This window comes from Rhinoraja longicauda, chromosome 12 (genome assembly GCF_053455715.1).
Source record: "Rhinoraja longicauda isolate Sanriku21f chromosome 12, sRhiLon1.1, whole genome shotgun sequence".
Lineage (NCBI taxonomy): Eukaryota > Metazoa > Chordata > Chondrichthyes > Rajiformes > Arhynchobatidae > Rhinoraja > Rhinoraja longicauda.
This window is the reverse complement of record NC_135964.1, coordinates 27,750,998-27,776,677: the sequence shown is the minus strand read 5'-3', so window position 1 is coordinate 27,776,677 and position 25,680 is coordinate 27,750,998. Positions and strand designations below refer to the sequence as shown.

The 25,680-nt window shown below is 42.0% G+C and overlaps 1 protein-coding gene across 3 annotated transcripts; it reads left to right on the top strand.

The window, feature by feature from the left end:
- Positions 1-19: 19 nt before the first annotated feature.
- pcid2 (PCI domain containing 2) lies at positions 20-25,474 on the top strand. Of its 3 annotated transcripts, none has more exons than XM_078409301.1 (15): positions 20-124; positions 2,396-2,481; positions 4,508-4,597; positions 6,604-6,677; positions 7,286-7,353; positions 8,907-8,946; positions 9,829-9,883; positions 13,133-13,236; positions 14,246-14,321; positions 15,487-15,628; positions 15,819-15,919; positions 17,835-17,908; positions 20,392-20,517; positions 20,627-20,750; positions 24,952-25,474. In XM_078409301.1, the coding sequence occupies exons 2-15, from the start codon at positions 2,446-2,448 to the stop codon at positions 25,042-25,044; spliced, it is 1,203 nt and encodes a 400-aa protein (XP_078265427.1). In that variant the 5' UTR covers positions 20-124; positions 2,396-2,445; the 3' UTR covers positions 25,045-25,474. The 3 variants fall into 3 exon arrangements, with proteins under 3 accessions (XP_078265427.1, XP_078265428.1, XP_078265429.1); XM_078409302.1 differs by having other exon boundaries at positions 111-171; XM_078409303.1 differs by lacking the exons at positions 20-124; positions 2,396-2,481; positions 4,508-4,597; positions 7,286-7,353 and having other exon boundaries at positions 6,631-6,677; positions 8,918-8,946.
- Positions 25,475-25,680: the final 206 nt, after the last annotated feature.

Here is a 25,680-nt window from a genome sequence, read left to right as displayed (position 1 = left end):
GCGGCGAAGAGGAGGGTGGGTGGGAGCGGCTTGAGGCCTCGGCCGCAGTCTGCTGGTGGGTCCCGGGTGAAGCGCTTAGCCTTAGCCCTGCCGCCGGAGCACCGCGGTCCTCTCTGAGTGGCAGGTATGCACTGGCGTTGGCTTGGGTTTATTATTGTCAAGTCAGATGTGGTGAGAAACTTTGTTTTGTGTGTTATCCAGACAAACCATACACGAGTGCAGCAGAAGGTAGACACAGGAAGCTGGAGTAACTCCCTGCCCTGGAGAAAAGGAGTAGGTGACGTTTCGGGTCAGGACCCTTCTGAAAAAAAAGGTCTCGACCCGAAACGTCACCTATTCCTTTTCCCTAGTCGAGATGCTGCCTGACCGCTGAGTTGCTCCAGCATTTTATATCTATCTTCGGTGTAAACCACCATCAGCAGTGCCTTCCTGCACAAGTACAACAGGTTGTGCACAGAGAATAGTTTGCAGAAAATAGTTTGCAGTTTCAGAGGAAGTGTAGATTTAAAAAAGTGCAAGTATCACAATGAGGTAGGTTGGGAGATATGGTCTACACTCTAGCTAATGGGAGGACCGTTCTGAAGTCTGATAACTCCGGGCCAGATGTTCCTGAATCGGCTGGTACGCACTTTAGAGTTTTTATATCTGGTGGAAGTGCGAAGAAGAGGGAATTATGATGTTGGCTACTTTTCGAGGGCAGTGTACATGAGGGAGAGTCTGGTTTGTGTGATGGGCTGGACTACATTCACATCTCTGCAAATTCTACTGTTCTTTAGCAGAGCTGTTGTTGAACTGTGATGCATCCTGATAAAATGCTTTTAATTGTGCATCTGTAGAAATTGGTAAGGGTTGTTGGAGATGTGCCACATACTCTTAGTCTTCTGAGGAATGTGGTGAGTCCAGGACGAATTGTTGGCGATGTTTACACATAGGAACTTGAAGCTCTCGCCCATCTCCACTTCAACACCATTGATACAGACTATACTCCACACCCTCCAGTGAAGCACCGTGGTCAATGAGTTTTAAACGGATGTCATGGCATTGCCTTTGTTTACACAATACGCCTGCAGGCTTCCGTACCCAATGTACCTATGGTGTTAGAGTGAAGAACTTGTTTACAGGAAAAGTGGGCAGGAGGTGGTAAAATCTGCGCATGGCTAAATGTCAGTTGCTCCGATTTCATTTTCTTTGTGACATTTGGCCCATTGAATTTATGCTGTCAGTCAGAGGAATCCAATTTTTCTGCAATTTATTTTCTTATGGGGTAGCACAGTAGTATAGCTGTCTCACAATTCCAGAGACACAGGTTCAATCTGGTCTGAGTGGAGTTTATATGTTCTTATGACATGTGGGTTTTCCCCAGAGGCTTTGTTTTCTTCCCACATCCTGAAGGCATTCAGTTTGGTAGATAAATTGGCTGCTGTGTATAGGTTGTGAATTAATAGGAATGTGGGGGCAAACAAACTGGCTTAGTATAGGATGTAGTACATTGATGTTTCTGATTGTGATGTGTGACTATATGCCATATAACATCTTTTCTCACCCATGGTAGGTGTAATTTACAAAGCAGAGCCCTCCCCAGGTTACGAATGCCTGGCTTTTGTACAGCCTATACATATAAACAAGTGAATTGGAGACTAGCTGGATGCGTTTTCTGGCTACCGCAGGGCTGCCGGCATCTCCTGATGTGTGGGAATTTGATTTGTGGCAATATCTAATTGATTGAGTTAAACCTCTTGGTTTAATCACGCGTTGGCCTTTGTTGGCAGGTTGATTTACCAGCACCCTTGGTTCCTGAGCCTTTCTGGATTATCTGGTTTTCTGGATCAACAGGTCACTTGATAATGAAACGATAATGCACCCCAGGCCCCTAATGACACTTCTCCTATGTCTCTAAAGCACGTCCCTCCGCCATGAAAGATTCAATTATGCTCTCAATATTCTCGCCTAACTGTTTCGCAAAGATCATATAGCAAATGCCTTGTTTTAACGACCCCCATTATAACAGATGTCAGATACAGCTGACGGACCTGCCATCTCCCAGGCCATTTAGAGCCCCGGCTTCTGACCCCACTGCCGACTCGCAAGGTACTCCAGCAAGCCCTTCTTCACCCACCGAAAGGACACAAAGGAGGAGGCCTGACCGAAGTGTTTTCAGCACTTTTTATTTTTATATCAAATTCCAGGTTCCACAGATTTATTTAATCAATATTTTGCAGTGATATTGGTGATTGGATATAAAACTCAGAAATATAAATGAGTTGTGTATGATATTTTTTGTATATAAAAGGAAGGTATAATATTTAATCTTTGTATTTTATACCTGAGTAATATTTGGCATACGAGTGTGATAGCAGATTTTTCAATTAATTGTTTGGTTTGATTATCTCCTCAGGTGATCTGTCATTTTACCTCAACAGTATCTGAACTGCCATTGTGCCAACAATGGCACACATCACCGTGAATCAGTATTTGCAACAGGTAATGCTATAATAGATTTGGGGGTAACAATACAAATAAAATGAGACAATGTCAGCATTATTACACATTTTCCATGATTTCAATGATTATATCATGGCGGCATGGTGGCGCAGCTATAGTGTTGCTGTTTTACAGCACTAGGGACCTGGGTTTGATCCTGACTTCGGGTGCTGTCTGTATGGAGTTTGTAAGTTCTCCCCGTGTCCGCGTGGGTTTTCTCCGGGAATTCCAGTTTCCTCCCACATTCCAACGATGTATGGGTTTGTAGGTTAATTGGTTTCGGTAAAAATTGTAAATTGACCCTAGTGTGTAGGATGGTGCTAGTGTATGGGGATCGCTGGTCGGCGTGGACTCGATGGGCCGAGAGGCCTGTTTCCGCGCTGTTTTAATCAACTGTTAAACTATTCACTGTGTTTTGTGGGCAGGAGCATTATTAAATCAAGAACTGATAGTCACACGAAATATCAAAGCAGAAGGCCAACGTGCTAGGGTTTCGCAGTGTAAGGAAGAAAGAGAGTTTGAGCAATCTAGAGAGGAAATTCCAAGACAAGGCTGTGGCAGATGAAGTGTCTGCAAGTGGCCGAGTAATAAAACGTGGGAACGATGGAGATGGAGTTCGCAGAAATCTCAGAGTATTGTAGGGCGGATGTGTGTCCATGCCGGCATGTAAACAAAACCTAAACGTTGCTTAACCAGGAGTCAGCAAGTGACTGGAGTGAACAGAACATTGAGAGGTATACTAATATGTTTTGGCAATTTGAGATCAAGAAGGAGGTGGTGTTGGGTCACTTGAAAAGCATTGAGGTGCTTTCAGGTCAATCCCAGAAACTGAAAGAAACAAGAGAGGAGATTGCTGATGGAGACCTTTGTGTCTTCGTCATCCACAGGCAGAGTCGTGGAAGATGATGTTTCTTTATTCAAGAAGGGAAGTAGGGATAATCCAGGAAATTATCAGCATGTGAGCCTCAAGTCCATGGTAGTTTTTTAATTTTAATGATTCAACATGGAAAAGGCCACTTTGGCCCACTCCAACCGGCAGTCACTACGGAATCAAGGGATATGTGGAAAAAGCAAGAACGGGGTACTGATTTTGGGTGATCAGCTATGATCATATTGAATGGCGGTGCTGGGTTCGAAGGGCCGGATGGCCTACTCCTGCACCTATTTTCTATGTTTCTATCCATCCTACACTTACAGAATCTCAACAATTTACAGAAGCCAATTAACCTACAAACCTGCACGTCTTTGGATGTGGGAGGAGACTGGAGCACCTGGAGAAAAGCCGTGTGGTCACGGAGAACATATCAACTCCGTACAGACAGCATCCGTAGTCAGGATTGAACTTGGGTCTCTGGCATTGTAAGGCAGTACCTCTACTGCTGCGTCAATGAGTTCTATATGTTATCATAACTTGGTGAAAATTTTGCACAAAGTAAAGGGTACAGTTAGGACATAGTATTTCTTCTGTGAATTCAGTTGCAGTGGAGACAATGTACTTGGGAGAATTAAGTAGTCACGGCTGTTATATAGCAGAGTTATGGGTGTCTTTATGTCTGCAGAAAGTTGAATGAAGGAGGATGACCAGGAGTTGACTGGAGATAGCAAAGGTAGTGATGAGGTTTTAAGCTGCAGAAGAAATGTTGAAATAACAGTGTTGTTCAGGAGGAAATAAGAAAGCTTAGTGTTTGTATGGATGCGGTTTAATATGAAACCAGAAGATAAAAGAAACAGCCAAAGCTGAAATTTTGCACAAAAACAAAGTGCTGGAGAAACTCAACAGGCCAGGCAGCATCTGTGGAGCAAATTGGCAGACGACATGTTGGGTCAGGGCTCATCTTTACTCTGTGGAAGGGTTTTTAGGCCAAAACATCGTCTGTTCAGTTGCCTGGCCTGCTGAGTTCCCCGAGCACTTTATTTTTTGCTTAATGTGAAACCAGTCTGGTTCAGTTTCATCCAATTACCAGGGTGTGAAGCTTATTCATGGACACTTATATTTCTAACATCTGATTACTTATTTCTTTAATAGGTATTGGAGTTCCTCGACAGCAGAGATAGTGAATCCTGTGCTGAATTTTTATCATTTAAACATCCTCACATTGCAAATCGTAGGTTACAGGTAGGTTCAATTCAGTGGAGATATGGTATTTAAGAGGTTGAGGAAATCACAACTGTTATTGCATATTAATAATCTGTAAGACACATGAGCACTCAATTAGAGTCATAGTCAAACAACATGGAAACAGGCTCTTCAACCCAACTTGCCCACGCCGACCAAGATGCACCATCACACTAGTGTGACCGATATCATTCGAAACCATGTACCTGTCCAAATGTCTTTTAAGAGTTGTGATAATACCTGCCTGAACTACCTCTTCTGGCAGCTCAGTCCATACACCCATCACCCACTGTGTGAAAAGTTGCCCCTCAGGTATTTCGGATATAGAGGAGGGACTTGCCGACCCATCCCTGGATCCTACTGACTCCGCGGCCATTTAGAGTTGTGGCTTCCGACCCCACTCCCGACTCGCAAGGTGGACCAGCGAGGCCTTCTTTACCCACACTGTACCTGTGACACGGCTGTTGTTGTGGCTCACGTTGTAGCCCCTGGTGACAGTCCTTTCTTTGGGCTGCCGCCACCGGCTAACGCGCTCAATGACCCCTCCCCTCGGGCTCCCTCCCCTCTCATCTGCCGCATTTTACTTGCTGTCAGCGGTGGATTTGTCCACTGCCTGCTCAACTGCCGTCGTATGCTTCTCCCGTTGCTCTGTCCAGTTGCCTTCCTCCCCACACCGCCGCTACCTCCTCCCTCCACCACAGCAGCCTCCTCCTCCCCCCTCCCAGAGTCGCAGACACACTCCACCTTGGACTGACAGCAGGTTGGAGGGGAGGGAGCCCCATGATAACTGAGTGTGTTAGTCGGTGGCAGCGGACTGAAGAAAGCGCCGTCACCAGGGGCTACAACACAAGCTGTAACAACAGGGGCCGTGCGGTGAGTGAAGAAGGGCTCGCTGGTGCATCTTGCATGTTGGGAGTGGGATCAGAAGCCGGGGCTCTAAATGGCCGGGGAGACAGTGGGAGCCAAGGATGGGTCGGCTGGTCACTCTATTTAAATTCCATTTACATTTTATATTAGTTTTATTTAAGTTTCTGGCACTCCATGGATCATCAGTGACGCAGAAGAGTGTCGTAAGTGGGTGTATTGTCATTTGATTATCATGTGAATGTTGGTCAAGAAAAACGGGTAATCGAGAAAAGGCTCTGGAACCGAGGGTGCTGGAAAATCGGTGTTCATCTTGTATTTAAAATTATGCATTGTTTGGAAAGAGTGTTTTGAGGGAGGCTGTTCCTATTGGAATAGGGGTTGACGATAAGAGGTCACAGGTATAGTGTCATACAGCACGGAAACAGGCCCTTCGGCCCAACTTGTCAATGTCGATCAAGATGCTTCATCCAGGCTCGTCCCATTTGGCCTATATCCCGCTAAACCTTTCCCCACCATCTACCTGTCCAAATGTCTTTTAAATGCTTTTATAATATTTGTCTCAACTACCTCCTCTGGCAGCTTGTTCCATGTACCCGCTACCCTCTAAGAGAAAAGGTTGCGCCTCGAGTTCATATTAAATCTTGCCCCTCTCATCTTAACCACGCTTGTTTTTAATTCCCCTATCCTGAGCAAAGGACTCTGTCCATTCACCCTATCTGTTCCCTTATCTATACAATGAAGGGAGAACAACTAAGAATGAAAGGTGGAGAACTTTTTTTACACAGCATTTGGTTGGAATCTGGAATGTTCTTCCAGCGACAGGTTCCACTCGGGCCTTTAGAGGGAATTGGATAAATATTTGATGAGCAAAAAATTGTAAAATTACAGAGAAGGGGCTGGGGAGTTTTCCTCTGGTACAGACATGATGGGCCAAATGGTCTTTTGTGATGTAAGCGTTGAGTGATTCAATGATCTAGCAGCAGTTGCTGTTTAAGCATCTATCACTTAATCGAACACAATGTTTTGCACAATGCATTAATTTAACCTGGGTATGTTTGATTTTGAACAAACTGTTTAGATGGTTACTTTAAATCAATTTCAGAGATTCCAAATTAACTTTTTTTTGTATTTGAAATTAGTTAGCAAATCCAGAAGAGAAATGCCAGCAGATCCTCGAACCTCCTTACGATGAAATGGTAGCAGCTCATTTAAGGTAAAATAAAACTTCATGGTTATCTTTATTAACATTTTTTGCAACTTATTTTTCTCTTTGGAAATGTTTTTTGTTCGCATACCAGTGCAACATATTGTTTACAATGTCACGGTACGATTGAGGCTGCCACCTCAGTGAACTATATACTTGGACTCCAAGATCCTTCTGCATATCAATGCTGTTAAGTGTCTTGCCATTATCTTTATACCCTCCACTTACATTCAACCTCCCAAAGTGCAACACCTCACACTTGCTCGGATTAAACGCCATGTGCCAATTCTCCGCACATTTCTGCACCTGATCTATAATCTTCTAACACAGTTTCGTGCTGCTGTTCTCTGACATCTCTTTAAAGATAACCCTACGACATAAAATCTTATTATCTACTAAATTATTGCCTGTTGAACCCAAGATTTTTGGTCATCATTTAATCACTTGATCTAAATGTTTTTCTGTTGGTGCTTTATTAATCAAGACATATTAATTGTATATGGAAGATTTGAGCAGTGAGGAAAAATCTGAGAGATAAATAATCACACCTAAGGCAGCATGTGCTATTTGATTGAGGTAAAATGCAGTGAATAATCTTATTCTTTTTGCCTTCACAGGTGCGCTTTTGCTGTTGCAAATCATGATTTTGTAGAAGCATATAAATACCAAACATTTGTAGTGCAATATCCTGAAACCAGAATACTGATAATACGTGGTGAAAAGGAATTAAAAGAAACATATTTTTGTGTGTTTTTTTTAGAAAGTGTTGCCCTTGTTCTGAATCTGCACCTAATATAATTTTCTGCTACCTCCTTGCAGGTTCTTATATGCAAGAGCTTGATGTTCAGCAATATTTACCCTATTTGTACCCATCTTTTTTTTATTTGATCTGCTACAATTTGGTGTCCTTGACTCAGTTTCAAAACAAAATTCCTCCTCATCTCTCTTCTAATTCTTTTTCCAATTAGTTTGACCCCTCACATCTCTGAAATCCTTTTAGGAATCTGAACCTGGACACTCAAACAGGCGATTAGAAGGGCCAAAAGGGGCCACTAAATGTCTCTGGCATGTTGAATTAAAGAAAATCATAACACTTTTTACACCTACCTTAAAAACAAGAGGTAACCAGGGAGAAGATAGGACCGCTCAAGGAAAAAGGGGGGAATTTGTGCTTGGATTCTGGGGATGTAGGTGAGGTACTAAACGAGCACTTTGCATCATTTTTCACCAAAGAGAAGGACATGTCAGACAATGAGATCAATGTGGAGAATGCTAATATGCAAGGGCAGGTTGAGATTAAGGAGGAGGAGGTGTTGGGGTTATTGAAGAGCATTAAGGCGGATAAATCCCCAGGACCTGATGGGAGTTATCTCAGGTTATTGAGAGAGGCAAGACCGGAGACTGCGGGAGATGAAGATCTTTGTGTCGTCGCTAGCCACTGGCATGGTCCTGGAGACTGGAGAAATTTGCAGAGACCAATTAACCTGCAAAGCCGCACGTCTTTGGGGTGTGGAAGGAAACCGGAGCACCTGCAAGAAACCCATGTGGTCACAGAGAGAACATGCAAACTCTACACGGACAGCACCTGTCGTCAAGATTGAACCTGGGTCTCCGGCGCTGTGAGGCAGCAGCAGCTCTACCAGCTGCACCACTGCAGTCCTTACATATTTTCTCCCAACTTTGTAAATCTTTGTCGAGGATCTTGTCAATATTAGTACTACATTCATCATTTGTTTAGCACACCAACAAGGATGAAATTCAATACCTAGGCATTTGTTCCAAAGAATACAATGACTGAGCTTAGTCACCTCAACCTAGCAAAGACCAACAAACAGTTTTGAGACTTCAGCGTTCTTTTGAGTAACCTGAATTTATTGATTGTTAGGTTGAGAAATGCTGATTGTGACACACTGTTGCTGGCACTTCCTAACAGGTTCAGTCTACCATGTGGTCCAGTGTCAAATTTTATTTTGTTATGCTCCAATGACTGTAATTAATGGTTGTTGTTCCGAAGGCTGGTGACCCTTACTTTTAATTTATTTCCTTTCTTCCCATTATTTTTGTTGGGTATTTCGTTGTTATCCCTCTTTTTTGATCAGAAACTGGGGGCACTAACCTTCCACCTCTTCAGATTGGATCACAGCCACAGAGAGTTCATTAGTATTGAAACGATTATGGTTTAGTTTTCTGTTTATTTAAAAATATGTCACAAATTGTATTTTCCTTAATTGCAAACATCATTCTTGAAGGCCTTCCAAGCTCATAAAGAGGAGAACTGGTAAGTCACTGTTAACTGGAACATTTTTGATGTCTTCTAATATCGCTGTTTTGAATTGAGTTTCTGTACTGTCCTTTTCTGTCCTCGTTTCCTTGAATGAGCGGTTTCTTTTCTGCACAGCCTCGGATGGAATTTTATTTTTGCCCTTTGTGGTATGTCTCACATTAATAACATGGTCTTACTCTGAGACTGAGCACGTACTTCAGGCTGCCAGGTACATTATGGAGTGAGAATTGTACTATCAGAAGTACAGGAACCTATAATGTGTAAAGCTGAAACAATGTGCGATGATGTGACGCAAGATGGTAGAGTTAAAACACAAGTTGTACCCTCCAAACTGCATCAGGAATTGTAAAGCACTCTTGGTTGACAGCCTTGGAATTCTAAGATTATGGAATTAGAATGATATATTGCAGGACAGAAAGGCAGACACTGTCTGACGGAGCTCTTAATTTTTCGTAACATTACAATACCTTTTGCCACCAAGCATCATTACGTTTACTCAAAGAGGACACCTAGAATATTTACGAAAAATCTTATTTAATCTATGTTGCATTGGATAATGCATTTGGTGTAGATGTTACAGATGTTAATGTAGGATTAGAATCGAGATTCACTGTACCTTAATTGCTGCACGTGACAATAAACAGACCGTTGGAAGATTTAACTGCTCTATATTTCTCCCCATTATCTTTTAAATGAGATGATTAAAGTAATAAAGAAATGGGAGGAAAAATTATTTTATAATTAAAGTTTCTGCCATTTTTGAAAAAAAACATGAATTGCTGAAGAGACATCGGAGCTTGGAGAAGGAGCAGTTGTGGATTACTGTATTTTGTTTGTTTATTTTTGATTTTGACATTTGTCTTTTGTCCTTCATAGGGCTTTACCGATTATGTATGCAGTAGCTCTGGACCTGCGAATATTTGCAAATAATGTGAGTAATGCAATGTTTATGAAGCTGTTTTAAATGGATGCTCCTTCGCAGGAACATCCACAGCAGTACAGCCTTTAATCTGCTATCTTCCTGTAGGAGGTTCTGGTGAAAGCTCGTGCTCAGTGCAGGTGAAAATGTCCTTGTTACATGACAGACATTTGATTGACAGATGCAAAGCTAACGGACCTGCAGCATTTCTCAGCTCCTCGCATTGTCGAGTTCAATGTCATGCAGAGGCTGAAGAAGGGTCTCGACCCGAAACGTCACCCATTCCATCTCTCCAGAGATGCTGCTTTTCCCACTGAGTTACTCCAGCACTTTGTGTCTACCTGTAGATGTCTGGGAATTAAAACCTGATATTACTGATTTGACCATAAGGCTGTCTCCAAAGACCCTATAGCCACATCAGCAAGGTGTTCTGCCTCCTTCCCCTGGGGCTAGCATGTTGGCCTTCAGTCTCACATAAAAACATTAACTCTCAGTTCCTTTCGATGGTGGGAAAGTCAATACCTGTGATGGTGTGGGCAATGTCCACTACTTTTTGCAGTCTCTTGTTCTTGGGTATTCAAGTTACTGAACCCGGCGATGGTGCGACCTAAACATAGAGCAGGAACAGGCCTTTCGGCCCACATTGCCTGTATCAAACATGAAGCCGTTAAACTAATCTCTTCTTCCTGGATGAGATCCATAATCTCCATTCCATGTGCCCGTTTAAAGGCTTTTAAATGCCACCATCTGGCAGCAAGTTCCAGGCAGCCACTTCTCTGAGTAAATAAACTTGGTCCGCACATTTCCATAAAGCCATCTCCGTCTGACCTTAAAGCAATGCCCTCTAATTTTTTACTTTGGCGCCTACTTCTATCGGGTCTCATCTCAATCTCTGATAATGTAGAGAAAACAATCCAAGTTAATTCAACCTCTCTTTAATAACTAATACCCTCCAATTCAGGCCAAATCCTAGCAAACCTCTTCTGCTCCTGACACTCATTGCCTTTATTGATGATGGCACATCTTCTTTACCGCTCCATCTACATGTGTTGCCAGTTTCACGGTGGTGTAAATTTGGACTCCAAACCCTGTACATCAACAACGTTATGGGACATGCCATTAACTGTAAATTTTCCCCTTGTATTCGATCTCCCAAAGTGCAACACCTCACACTTGCTGAGATTAAATGCCATCTGCCATTTCAGTAACAGATGTAAATCCTGTATTATCCTTTGACAGCCTTCCTCATTGTTTGCAACTCCACTACATTTGGTGTCGTCTGCAAGCCTATTAACTAACTCATCTACATCTATGTCCAAGTCATTTATATATCACAAATGGAGGACGCAGTACAGATCCCTGCAGAACCTCACTGATTATAGGCCTCCACCCTGAATATTGTTCTTCCACCACTTCCCTCTGTCTTTTATGGGTAAGCCAGTTCTGAATCCAAACTGCCAAATCACTGGATCCCATTCATCATAATCTTCAGGATCGGCCTACCTTGAGAGATTTACCAAATGTCTTAATAAAATCCATATAGACAACATGCACTGCCCAATCCTCATCAATCACCCTCACCTCAAAGAAAACTTAAATTACTAAGAAGAGATCTGCCGCAGACAAAGACATGTTGACAGTCCCTAATTATCCTACTCTCTTCCAAATGCAACTAAATCCTATTTTGAAGAATCCACTCCAATATCTTTCCTATCACTGACGTGAGGCTCGTCAGCCTGTAGTTCTCTGGATAATCTCTACTTTCCTTCTTAAATAAAGAAACAGCTACTCTCCAGTCCTCTCAGACCTTGCCTATGGATAGAGAGCATATAAATATCTTCGTCAATGATTCTACAAAATCCTTTCTTGCCTGTTGCAATAACCTGAGATAGATTTGGCAGCACAATGGTAGAGCTACTGCCTCACAGGACTAGAGACCCAGATCTGATCCTGACTAAGGGTGCTGCCCGTGTGGAGTTTGGATTCTCCCTGTGACCATGTGAGTTTTCTGCAGGTGATTTGGTTTCCTCCCAAATTCCAAAGAGGTATAGGTTTGAAGATTAAGAAAATAACTGCAGATGCTGGTACAAATCGATTTATTCACAAAATGCTGGAGTAACTCAGCAGGTCAGGCAGCATCTCGGGAGAGAAGGAATGGGTGACGTTTCGGGTCGAGACCCTTCTCGTCTGAAGAAGGGTCTCGACCCGAAACGTCACCCATTCCTTCTCTCCCGAGATGCTGCCTGACCTGCTGAGTTACTCCAGCATTTTGTGAATAAATAGGTTTGAAGATTAATTTGTTTCTGTAAATTGCCACTAGTGTGTCAGGTGCAAATGTGGAATAACATAGAGCTAGTGTACGGGTGATTGATGGTCGGCGTTGACTTGGTGGGCCGAAGGGACTGTTTCCAAGCTGTATCTCTAAACTAAAATTTTAAACTACACTATCACATCAGGCCCTGGAGATTTATCACCCTTAATGCTTTTCAAGAAACCCAGCATGGCCAGCAGCTCCTTGATCTCTGCACTTAATTCTGTCAGTGTGTCTCATATTTGATCACTTCCCTTTTTCTCTGTTAGCTTTGTACCGTGCAAATCCAAATGCAGATTATTTCTACATTCTGTCATCAGTTGAAGGTTATGTAGTTGCCAGTGGGCAATAATAGGTTATGCTTCTCAAACATTGCAGATATAGTTGCCAGCCCACCACTCATCAAAGCTGCAGCTTCATAAACTTTACTTAATCCTAACACGACATGCCATCCTTGAATTATATCTTTGGCTGCAAGAACGTCTATTTGTTCCCCTTCCTTTGGAATACCCTGATAACTATAACTGAAATGACTGCAGTGCAACCACTCATTTTCCTTCCCTCCTGTGAAGCAGCATCAACCAAGGTGTGATGAACTTAGTTCCTGCTGGAATCAGGAGGAGGCTTTCTTGCTCTGACTGGTCTCTGATCATGGGGCTTCATGGGGTTTAGGGTCAATATTACAAGACTCCCTCCTGCCAATAGACTGCATCTCCACCACTGGATTACAGTATGGTCCTGGGTCATTATATAAACTCTACACAATGCAATGATATGGTGTCAAATCATTCACATGCACTGGCATCTCTAGAGGAAAAACCAGGCTGGATGTGACAGACACTACATTTAACATCAAAGACATACATGCAGTTATAACTTGAAAGAAATTATTGGCAAACTGTTAACTGTAGTTTTATTTTCATAATTTACCCACCTCCACTCGCATTTAGGCTGACCAACAGTTGGGCAAGAAAGAAAAGGGCAAAACGGGAGATATGCTGGAGAAAGCTGCAGAATTACTGATGAGCTGCTTCCGGATTTGTGCCAGTGACAAGTAGGTGTTTCAATAACAAGTTCTGTTAAATAATAACGGGGATTGATGGCGATAGATGGCGCTACTCCAGGCCAGCATATAAAAGCTGATGTCTGAACTGCGAGCCGTGATTTTAAATCAAATGTGGCCACAAATAGGGAAGGATGCAAAACTGGGACCAAAGGTATTCTCAAATCTGTTTCGCAGTTACAGCCTCTGTTATTGGTATTGATGTATTATCATGTCCAGTGAGATACAGGGGAAACATTTGTTTACGTGTTTTCCAGGCATATGATACTGTACATGAGTACTCAAGTATAACAGGTGGTACAAAGAGAAAAATACTAGACTGCAAAATATAATGTTGCAACACTAGCATTACAACTATCGCGAAAGATAAGATTTAAAAAAAAGCTCAAGGGCTGCAATAAGGTAGGTTGGGAGATAGGGACGAGACCCGTAGCTTATGAGAAGACTGCATATTGTCTGATAATAACGGGGCAAAAGCTGTGTCTTTGTCTGCGTCTGGTGGTATGTGCTTTTAAGCTTTTGTATCTTCTGCCCAGCGGGAAAGGGGAGATGAGGAGATGACCCATTGCGAATGGTCCTTGTTATCAGAGCAGTATCCTTTTTAACCAGTGGAACTGCTTCAGGGCTATTTCCACAGTTATATCATCATACCAAACTTTCCCAGATTTTCTGTCCTCAAGCATCACAGTGTGAACCATGAAGTTTCATGCAGCAGTGTTTCATGCACCACTTGTGTGGTGTCATGTGACATCAGATGTACATCAGACTAGAAGGAAATGATTACTATGAAATATCAGTGTGGAGGGTAGGTGAATGCATGGGTGGCAAAGTACATAGTTGCTTACTGTTTAATAGATGCTAAATATATGTACCGTAGAATGTCATATTACACAACGTAGTATACCTGTGCAGCATCGGAGCAGCTGTGTAGGTTATTGTCTGGTTTTCTTGATTGCTCTTTATGACAGAAATAATTTTACCAAATTATTTTTGAAAATAGCCGTGCAGGAATCGATGACTCTAAGAAATGGGGAATGCTGTTTCTCGTCAATCAGCTGTTCAAAATATACTTTAAGGTGAGAAAATGTATTTGTATTTCTGGCTTTGTAACAGCGCCCTCTGTGTAAACTCTGCATTAATAAAAAGTTGAAGAAGGTAAGGTGTGAAATGATCAGGCAAGGCTGGGATACTAAGATGTTAGGCCGCAGAAGGACTTTGTCTTTGTGCCCAGCAGCTGGCCATATGGAGGAAGAGCAAGCAGCAGTAAAATGTAGCCGTGCACCCCTTGTGATGGGTCATGAACAAAGTCAGGTTTGAAAGCAGGCCACAAAGGGGCTCAGGGCAAGTATTGTCTTCCTCGAGGGGGCAGCAGAGAACTCGGGCTTGAAGGACTTTGACTTCAAGCACCTAGCAAGGGGAGCCTGCAGCAGTTGCTGTCCTTTCCTGCCTGCTTCCTCGAACATGGCTTTAATGTGCCATTCATGCATGCATTGCACCCACTGCATTTGTGCAGTGGCAACTGATGCAACAGATAATTGATCCAATGGCCCCATATCCAGAAGTTGGAGTGTGCTTGAATGGATTATTGCGCATCAACCTATGGACTTGCTAGCAGAATATATAACTGGTTGAAAAAAGCAAAGAGCTCCATGTGGAATTTATGCATGTAGTCAATGCACAAATTCCACATTGCGCAGGAGTGAATTTTATGATAGAGCCCCAAATGCGTTATAAAAATCTAATTTACCAAATGTTAATTAAGTGACATCATTTTGCAGCATTACTGTTGCTGTTCATTAAAATATCTGTTACCATAAAATTAAAATTGGGAGTATTGGGAGACTCTTCCCCCCTTTTGAACTCTTTAAATTTCTCCCACTCACATGGATGTGATGGATGCCCTGTGGGAAGTGGTGTCATTGGAGTGCACAAACTCTGTATGTTGCTCTTTGACCTTTTTGCCAGTATTTTGATGGCAAGTTCATAGGTTGATGCTCACTAACCCATCCAATACACCAACCTCTAGATATATGACTGTTGGATCAGTTATCTGTTGGATTAATTGTCATTGTACAAATGGCAGTGAGTATAATGCGTGACTGGTTAAAGGCATGTTTCAAGTGTTTAGCCTCCAACCCCGGGCAGCAGGAAATACTACAAAGAAATGCTTTTCCCTGAAAGTAAAATGAAGTCCGCTTGAGATTAGTAGAGTTTAATATTCTAGCCATTTATATTTTATAGATCAATAAACTCCATTTGTGTAAACCCTTAATCCGAGCAATTGATAGCTCCAGCTTAAAGGATGAATACAGTATGGCACAAAGAGTGACGTATAAGTATTACGTTGGAAGGAAAGCCATGTTTGACAGTGATTTTAAACAAGGTGAGGAACCACTCATTTCTCCCATATTAGAATGACCAGCTAAAAACCCCCAAAATTGTGTTAATTTATTCTTAAGATTCTATTAATTGTGTAAAATGTTTAAGATAGGAATAGCAGAGAACCTGTTATGTAATGCACATTGCAGTGATGACGCTATCTAAAAACATTATATTTTCAATCTTCTTTACAGCTGAAGAATATCTGTCATTTGCTTTTTGCCATTGCCACAGGGCCACCCAGAAAAATAAGAGGATGATTTTGATTTATTTGCTACCTGTGAAAATGCTTCTTGTAAGTAAACCTCGTGAAGAACTGATAAGAAAGCTAGGCAGGTACATCTTGGAAGGCCACAGCAGTTGTGAAAGCATCGATACTGAATGTTGTGATAAGTAGCATGTGGAGTACAAGTGATGTCCCAGAGTGAGCACACTTGATGTGTTTAAAGGCAGCACTGAGATACAATTGTTTGAGCGAGGCATTAATTAAAGGTTTTATCTTTTGGCATAACTATTATAACTATATGATGAAAAAATGAGGGAAGAAGATTAGACTTTATTGCCTTCCATCGCAGTGAGGAATGTGGGGAATCCGCTGTGGTGGATGTTCATGTTAACTTTTATGCAGTTGTGTGTCTTGTTGCTTTTTTTTAGTATAGCTGTAGGGTAATATGAATATCACTGTACCTAATTGGTACACGTGACAATAAAAGACCTTTGAAACCTTTGAAATTATTGCTGTTTTCTAAATATTCCCCCACCGATACCTGCTGCATTTGGCCTGATTCATTTTGCAGGACAAGGTTAAGCATTGCCGCTTGCCACTTGGCCCCTTGAAGGGCCAGTAATACGCTGATCAAGAAAGTTCTGCTGAACGCATTTCAGAAACTCCTCTCCCTCATTGTCTCTGCTACTGCTGTCCAATTCTATTTGTGGACAACTGAAGTTTTCTGTTATCTCTTTTCTCCGGCTTTTGCACTTCTTTGTGAAACTGAACACCTGTGTCTAACAGAAAGGGCAAAGCAAACCGACATAATAGTATACTTCTCGCAATCGGAGCAAGAAAAATGCACGTTAGACGTATCAATATGGATTATTAGTTGGTTAATAAACTATGGTTGCTCTACATACTTTTCGTTACTGCACGATCATGGTCCGGTTGTTGCGTCTAATGCACCTAAAAAGCTGCAGCAAGTAAGAATTTAGGTGTTCCACTTCATATTTGGTGGTTTGACTCTTGACCATGGCTTCTGATTATTCATCCACTCCATACAAAATATTTTGCAGCTACTCGGTGATTTCCTTGAACCTGGCATCAGGGAGGCAACATGAAGGTTGGAATCACCTCTGCTCCCCTCATAAAAGAATTGCTCGAAACTTTGCTAAACATATTCCTCCCTCCTTGTCTAAACCACGTTTCTATGATTTTGGCTGTAGCTGCAGCCCCTTTTCCCCAACAGTGCCCGGAATTACAAACAAACCAGAGAGCAAGATATCTTCAGAAGCCTCCTGACCTACCTGCCTGCACTTTATCCTTCAGCCTGGCAGTCACCTAATCCTTCCCTTGATCACTGCCTGTGCTGTCCACCGAACACTCAGCCCCATGGATGCACTACAGTGGCGTCAGCTGTTGCTCAAGCTCTCAAATCTGTAGCTCCAGCTCCTACGTGGTCCTTTATGACTGAGGGAGAGTCCTGGAGCTCTGACATAGCAAGGGATGTGCATTCCACAGGAAAAATACTTTGTTGGATGTGAATGCCTTCGGAGCACCCTGAGTGCACTTTTCATCTTTTTATTTGTATCATTTTGTTTTACTTTTTAATTTGCTCGTCAGGGAAGGTTTCGGCTCAAAAGCAAGACCTCTCCTGGTAGATGTCCACTCGTTACATCTACCTTATGTAAAGACCTCAGCGGCAACATTGCTGCAATTTCAATCTTGTGCCGTTCAGGCCCATGCCTGCCCTGCATTCTCAGTCCCTCATTCCGGCCTCAATCTGCGGATGGTTCGACTCACAGTCCATCACAGTTGGGAATGTGGAGGAGCCACTGTGGTGGATGTTTTTGTCAAATTTTTATGTAGTTGTGTGTCTTGGTGCTTTTTTGGTATGACTGTATGGCAAACCAAATTCCTCGTATGTTGCAAAACATACTTGGCTAATAAATTATGATTATGGTTCTTTTTCTCTCATCATGGGGCGTTTGTTTTGCAGGGTCACATGCCAACAGTGCAGCTATTGCGAAAATATGACCTCCTTCAGTTTTCTGATGTCACCAAGGCAGTTGGGTATGTTTTTAAAGAGATGTGTTTCTTTGAATTGTGTATTGATTCATACAATTTGTGAAAGAAGTTCCAAATCAGCAGCCTCTTAATTTAATGCTAACTGATGGTGTGCCTGGACGATGGTTCCTTAACTTGTTTAATGGATTGTCAGCAAATAACCTCGTGTTCAGAGTTTTTCTTGAAGGATGAATCAGCCATCTGATTTTTTTCCCACGGATGTTGGCTAAGTCATCCATCCCCTCAAGCCTGTGCCATCATTCAGTTAGATTGTATCATAACTCCATTTAAATGTTTTGAAACTTGAATTCCATTTCATTACAAAAAATCTAAACTTTTTAAATCTAAGTTTTGAAATTTTCAGAGGTCAGGTCTCTGCAGGCTATCCCTAGGTAATTTGTACAGATATGCATAAATTGGAAAATACACAAAAATTACTTGATAGGTAACCATACCTTTACACTGTTGTAATGAGTGGCATCAAAAGCACATAAGACTGAGAAGAATGAACCATCACTAAAAGTGGAGATAGGGAGGAAACATTCTGCCATTCGTAGGAACAAATGTATACATGTACATCAGACTTCTGCATTTAACATTATGGAGCTCGTTCGTATGTACGTGTCCATAAGTGGGGTGTTTGTTACCCAGGGTTAACTTGTATTGCATTGTGGGTGGGAGGGGGGTGAGGAGTGGGCGGGTTTGGGGCGGAGAAGGGATTGGGGCTGGGTGAGCAGGATGGGAAGAGTTCCTGGTTCCACTTGACTTGTGAAGAACTGCTTCCAGGGAGTGCCAGGGTGGTTCGTTGTGGCCTTTCTTTGTTGGAAAATCTACCCCAGTGCCCTTGGCGAACTCTCCTTCTGTCCCAGTTCTCCAGCTACCCAGTGACCAAGTTGGTTTAATGTAGTCTATACTCACTTTTGTTCACCACACATTTCACACTGGTGTATTTATTCTTTTGGTCTTGTAGTTCCAGTCTAGCTGGAGACTTGCTGATTTGTCTTCCCTGTATAAGGGAGTGGGCCTGAGGCATTGACTGGGCCCCAGGTGGCGGAACCACGGGTGCCATCTCTGGGCAGCCAGATGATTTTATTTTTATCCGCTCACTATGGTCAAAGGCCTTTATATTATTGTAATGCTTTGTAATGCTTTTGCTAATATACCAAAGATGGTGCTGAGACCAACTCTTATCTGCCTGCACTTAATTCATATCCCTCCATTCCCTGCATATCCATCTGCCAACCCAAAAGTTTCATTCACTTTGGCTATCTTGACAGCAATCTACATCCCAACCCAGGCCAATGCTAAGCTTGTACTTCAGGACCTACACATTAAAAGCCTTGAAACAAAGTAGCCCTAGTCCTTAATCACAATAGCCAGGGATTTCAATCAGGCCAACCTCAAAGCAAGCTGCCAAAATACAAAATGCAAGCATGCCACCTGCCCAACGAGAGGCCCAAACACTCTTGACCACAGCCATCATACCGCTCTGTCCTACTCCCTGCTTACAAGCAGAAACCGAAGCAGGAGGACCCAGGGCATAAGTCGTGCATTGCTGGTCCGAGGAAACAGATGAGATCCTTCGACACTGCTTTGAATCGGTGGACTGGTTCATATTCAATGATTCTGTGAATAACCAAGATGAATATCCCACCGCTATTACAGACTTCTTCAGCATGTAGAGGACTGCATTAAAGAAGATGAAACGTTTGTTCCCCAACCAGAAACTATGGACGAACTTAGATGAAATCCAAGTCTGCAGCATTCCCGAACGGTACAAGAAATCTATGCAGTGCCGCGAAGAATGCCAGGAGCGGATTCCAGACAAAATTGGAGTTATGAAGTAATGACACGGATACCCGTGCTGCAAAGCGAAGGCGAGCATTATCGTTAGCGATAATGGGTCCTCGCTGATGAGCTCAATGCATTCTTTGGCTGATTTGAACGGAGGGTCAATGGAGGAATATCACCCGCCCTGCAGCTAATACCCCTAGTTCAAATAAACCACCTCTGCCCTCTCTCCAAAACCTACACATCCTGTCTTCCTGAGGCTTGTACTCAATGTCCTGACAGAATACATTTCTGCTCAATCAGTGGAGGGGTTTGGAGAGGTATGTCAGGATGTTATAATGGTACATATAGAACATCAATAACTGTTAAATAATGGCATCACGAATGAGTATGAAAAATGGAAGTAGAGGAGTTTGATCCATGGGGGGCAGGAGACCCCCGATGACAGCTGGATACTTTGAGATAGAATCAAACTAGTGTCGTCTCAAGCATTAAAGCATTAATGCAGTGGAGAAAATACATTGAAGGAAAATGGTTTAGTCAGTTATGTTAAAGGTTGCAGACGCTCATTGAAGAATGGTCTGCAACCATTGTTGAGGGAGGCACAGGTTAAGGAAAATGGAAGCCAATGGGTTGAGGAAAACGAACATATCCAGTTTTGGAATGTAATGTCCTTGTTTTGTCTTGTTTTTAATTAGTGAAGGGAACCTTCTGCTCCTGAATGAAGCTTTGACGAAACATGAGGCTTTCTTCATACGCTGTGGAATCTTTCTAATACTTGAGAAACTGAAGATAATAACTTACAGAAACCTTTTCAAGAAAGTGTAAGTGCTCAGCATACATTGTATTGTGCTATATGAAGTTGTGAACGGCTGTAGTCTTCTCAGGAATTGTCTTTAGTGATTGACCTACAATTTGACTTTATTGTTCCAGGTATTTATTACTCCGAACACATCAACTGCCACTTGATGCTTTCCTGGTCGCTCTTAGATTCATGCAGGTCGATGATGTTGATATCGATGAAGTCCAGTGTATTATAGCCAACCTCATCTACATGGTATGTATTGGGTCACCTTAGGTTGAGTTGTTTCCCAGTTCGCAATTGTCGAGCAAAATGTTAACAAGATGTCAGGATTATTCCCAGGTTTTCGGAAAACATAAATTAAATGAGGAGAGTTTGTGCAACAAATTGGATAATGTTTTCTAAGAGCTGTCCGAGGCACTATGGGCTGAATAGTCTTCTACATTATATTACACTTAATTGTAGATGTCCAGAGGCTGCCTCCTCTGCATGTTAAAGTATTTACCTGTTGTTAAGGTAGATTGGGTCACTCCCATTCATGGCAACATTTGAGGTCCACTCATTACTTGATGGTATGAGACATGAACGCAGGTCTACAGCCAGGTGACATTAGTATCCTTTCAACCTGACAATGAAGGCTATTGCACTGATTAGAACCACTTCCACTGCACAAACCTATGAGGTCTCCATTCTGGAAATGTGGTAAAAGAGTCATAAAGCACGGAAATGTGGTCCAATCATCTATGCCGACCAAGATGTTTATCTTAGCCAATTCCTTTTGCCCACATTTGGCTCATATCCCTCTAAACTTTTTGTATCCATGTACCTGTCTAAATGTCTTTTGAACATTGTAAGACAGAATCAGTGAGGAGGATGTGCCCTACTCCAGGATATTAAGAAACCAGATCACGACAAATGGGAAAGTGGATTGGATGCAATGGTATGCTCTCTGGAGTTGGAGAACAGCATGACTACAGATTGCCTCTGGCAAATATGTCTGCAGTTTTTTTTCTGGCAGCACATTCCATATATCCACCATCCTCTCTGTGGAAAATATTTCCCCTTGAGATCTTAAAAAAATTTCACCTTAAATCTATAGCCTCTAATTTTCTACTCCCCTGGGAAAAGAGACTGATCTACATGCCTCGTGATTTTATATACCTTGATCACATGGACGTTGGACCGAAGGTCCTGTTTCTATGTTGTATGACTCTATAACTCTGTCTTACGGGAAGAAAGTGAAAATATATGGTGGGTCCAATATTTAGACATGTAACACCAGAGGATAATTTATCCCAGTTTACAACTGATACATAATTAGGTGTGAAAAAGTCTGCAAAGGAGCAACTGGGGAAGAAGCTGACAGTTTGAAAGAAAGTATGAGGTTGTCTACTCGGATGGAAGAAGAGAAAGTGATTTTTCAATGGTTGGAAATTTGTAAACAATAAATCTCATTCATTAGAGGTGGGATGTAAGTATGCAGCTACATCAACCAGTTAGGAAGACAAATGGCATTGTCAATGTTTATTAAAGGGGAATGGAATACAAAGGTTAATAATGCCTCGGGTTCCTATTAAACACATGCCTTCTAGTTCTTGATTCCTTAACCAGCTGAATTTATGCAAGACTTTGGTGAGGCCTTATTTGGAGCCATAGAGTCGTATAGCATAGAATCAATCCCTTCGGCCCAACTTATCCATGTCGACCAAGATGCCTCATCTACATGTCCCACCTGCCAGCATTTGATCCATATCCCTCTAAATCTGTACTATCCACGTACCTGTCCAAATATTTCTTAAAAGTTGCAATAAATCTCCCACCCCCCTCCTTAAACCAATGTCCTCTGGTCTGGGTTCCCCTACAATGGGCAAGAGACTCTGTGCGTCTACCCAATCAGTTTCTCAAGATTTTGTACACCTCTATAAGATCACCCCTCATCCTATTACGCTCCAAGGGATAAAGCTTTAGTCTGCTCAACCTCTCCCTATAGCTCAATCCCTCAAATCCTGACAACATCCTGGTAAATCTTCTCTGAACCCATTCAGACCTGACAACATCTTTCCGATAAAATGGTGCCTAGAAGTGAACACAATACTCTAAATGTGGCCTCACCGTCGCCTTGTATAACTGCAACATGACCTTCCGACTTCTATACTCAATACTCTGACTGATGAAGGCCAATGTGCCAAAAGGCTTTTTCACCACCCTATCTACCACTTTCAACAAACTTTGTACCTGCACTCCTAGATTCCTTTGCTCTACAACACTCCCAGAGCCCTACCATTCACTGTGTAGGTTCTGCGCACATTAGTCTTATCAAAATGCAACACCTCACATTTCTCTGTATCAAATTCCATCACCCATTCCTCAGCCCAACCAATCAAGATCCTGCTGCAATTTGTGACACCATCTTCACTATCAACAGTACCACACATTTTAGGGTCAAACAATAATGTTTGGGAGGGATTGACAGAAGATGTGGGAGGTGTTTCTTCTAGCAGGAGAATCTAGAATTAGAGATTACAGTCTCAGAAAGATAGCTATTCAAGCCAGATAAAAGAAAGATATACATTTTCTTATGCAGTGGGTTTTAAGTTATTGGAATTCAATTTGGGTGACTATATCTTGTCTTTGGATATTTTTGAGCCTCGGATTGATAGTTTATAGAGATTGAGAGGTTGTGGAGGATGCCCAGGTTCAGCGATGGTTTTGGGTATTGGTGCAGGGTCTACTCCTATTTCTGTTTTTGGATGAAGGGGAGGTGGTGGTGCATCGCAATCCTTCTTCCCTGTGGCTATCAAACTGTACAACCCCTCACCCTTCTGTTGTGGGGTAAACTGATTCCCCTCCCCAATCTTTGCACTTCCCAATCCTTTCCATTTGTCACTTTAATTTCATGTTTCATGTATTTTGTGTTTTATGACTGTTGACAGATCAATTTCCCTCCTGGGATAAATAAAGTTCTATCGTATCGTTTCATTTGCGTACTGCTCTTGGTGAGCAATTAACCTAGCTCCTCACACCCAACTTTATCCCATATTATCGCATATATTTGGTTCACAAAACCCAATGATCTCAGATTAAAAATGAACAATGAATCTGGCTTCAATCACTTTTGACAGAAGCGAGTTCCCAAATTCCACCTCCCTCTGGTAGTTCCTAATTTTACTCTTGAAAGGCATGGATCTAAATTACAACTGTACCTGGTCGTCTGTGAGAACCCAACTGTTTACTCCATCAATTACAATTAATATCTTGGGGAAATCGGCTAAATCATCTCTTTCCAATTTCCCAGAATACAACCCTAGTTTGTATAATCTTTCCTTGTATAATTTTTCCTATCTTGTATAATTTTTCTTATTGAATGCTTGGAATCCATATAGTATCCCAATAACTCCGGGTTACATTCCCTCCAAGATCACATGTTTTATGTATTTTGCATTTCTGCTTTGTGACTGATGGAAATATGTTTTTTCATGGAATTTTGTATTTAAGGTTACCAGGATTATTGACAGTATTTTTAATGCACCTAAATTAATAGACAAAGGAAGGAGTTAGTATGTGAGATTATGCAATGTATGACCGGATTGGCTGACCTACCCTCCCTGAAATGTTTATTTTGTGTTGAGTAAAAGGGTCATTGAGATAAAATTAACTGTTGAAACAGTACAACATTAAAGATTTTAGCTTGGCCACACTGTGGCCCATTCTCTATTTTATGTGATATTTGATGACTGAGATTTTAAGTATAGCTTCCTCTGACCTCTCATTTGGATGTAAGTGATCGCAAAAAAGACTTTGGAAACTCTGCTTCAGGTCCTGACCAAAATGTCTCTCTCCAATAGCACTTCAAAAGGGGATCTTATCGAAACGTATAAGATTATTAAGGGGTTGGATACATTAGAGGCAGGAAACATGTTCCCAATGTTGGGGGAGTCCAGAACCAGGGGCCACAGTTTAAGAATAAGGGGTAGGCCATTTAGAACAGAGATGAGGACAAACTTTTTCAGTCAGACAGTTGTGAATCTGTGGAATTCTCTGCCTCAGAGGGCAGTGGAGGCCAATTCTCTGAATACATTCAAGAGAGAGCTAGATAGAGCTCTTAAGGATAGCGGAGTCAGGGGGTATGGGGAGAAAGCAGGAACGGGGTACTGATTGAGAATGATCAGCCATGATCACATTGAATGGGGGTGCTGGCTCGAGGGGCTGAATGGCCTCCTCCTGCACCTATTGTCTATTATCTGGTCACAGGCATCTCTATTTTTGGGAGCTTCCTTGTGCAGATTGGCTGGATCGTTTCTTACATTACTGTAGTAACCACATTTTAAAAGATCATTGGGTGGGAGGAAGGTTCTGAAGTCACAAAAGACACTATATCAGCACAACTGCGTTCCCTTTCCTTTAAATGATTTAGAGTAATGTTTGTAGGTTGTCACATATATTCTTTGTTTTACAGGGACACATTAAGGGTTACATCTCTCACCAGCATCAGAAGCTTGTGGTCAGTAAACAGAACCCTTTCCCATCTCTGTCCTCTGTGTCCAGCTGAGCCCAGTCATTTGTGCATTCTCTCTCCTGGCAATTCCTCAACATGCACGGTGGTGGCAAAAGGTCTCATTATCAACAATCTGATGTGAAGCTGAGGGTGATAGTGCTTGCATGACTCAATGTTTGTTGTACATTGTGGTTGTACATCCTCTGATGTCAGCTTACAGTAATTCTGTACGTGTCAATAAGGATGCAAATATAATACCATGTATATTTTGTTACTATGTTAAATGATGCAGATATTGTAATAAACTTTTTTTAGTGAAGATTTTTAAATCTTTATCTGTCACAGATGGGTTTTGATACATTGTTTCTAAAGGAGTAATTTCCATCTTATCTAAAGTGTTTCAGGTTACCAAAAATTGAAATATGGTACTTAATTTTAATCTGTACTCCTTTTTTACCCCCACTTGAAAATAAATTCCATACAAAATCGGCTGTGGACCTTTTGGCTAAACTTTCTTCTTTGTCTGCCCACGATTCCTCATTCAATTTACAATCCTCAGCTCAAAAGTTGTTCACTAACAGGTGTAGTAATGAATGGGTATAAATGCAAGAGAATTGATATTCCTCAAAGTGCACTCTTTCTGTAAATTTCACCTGACCTTTGAGCAGAGGTGCCTGCCGGAATGTATGA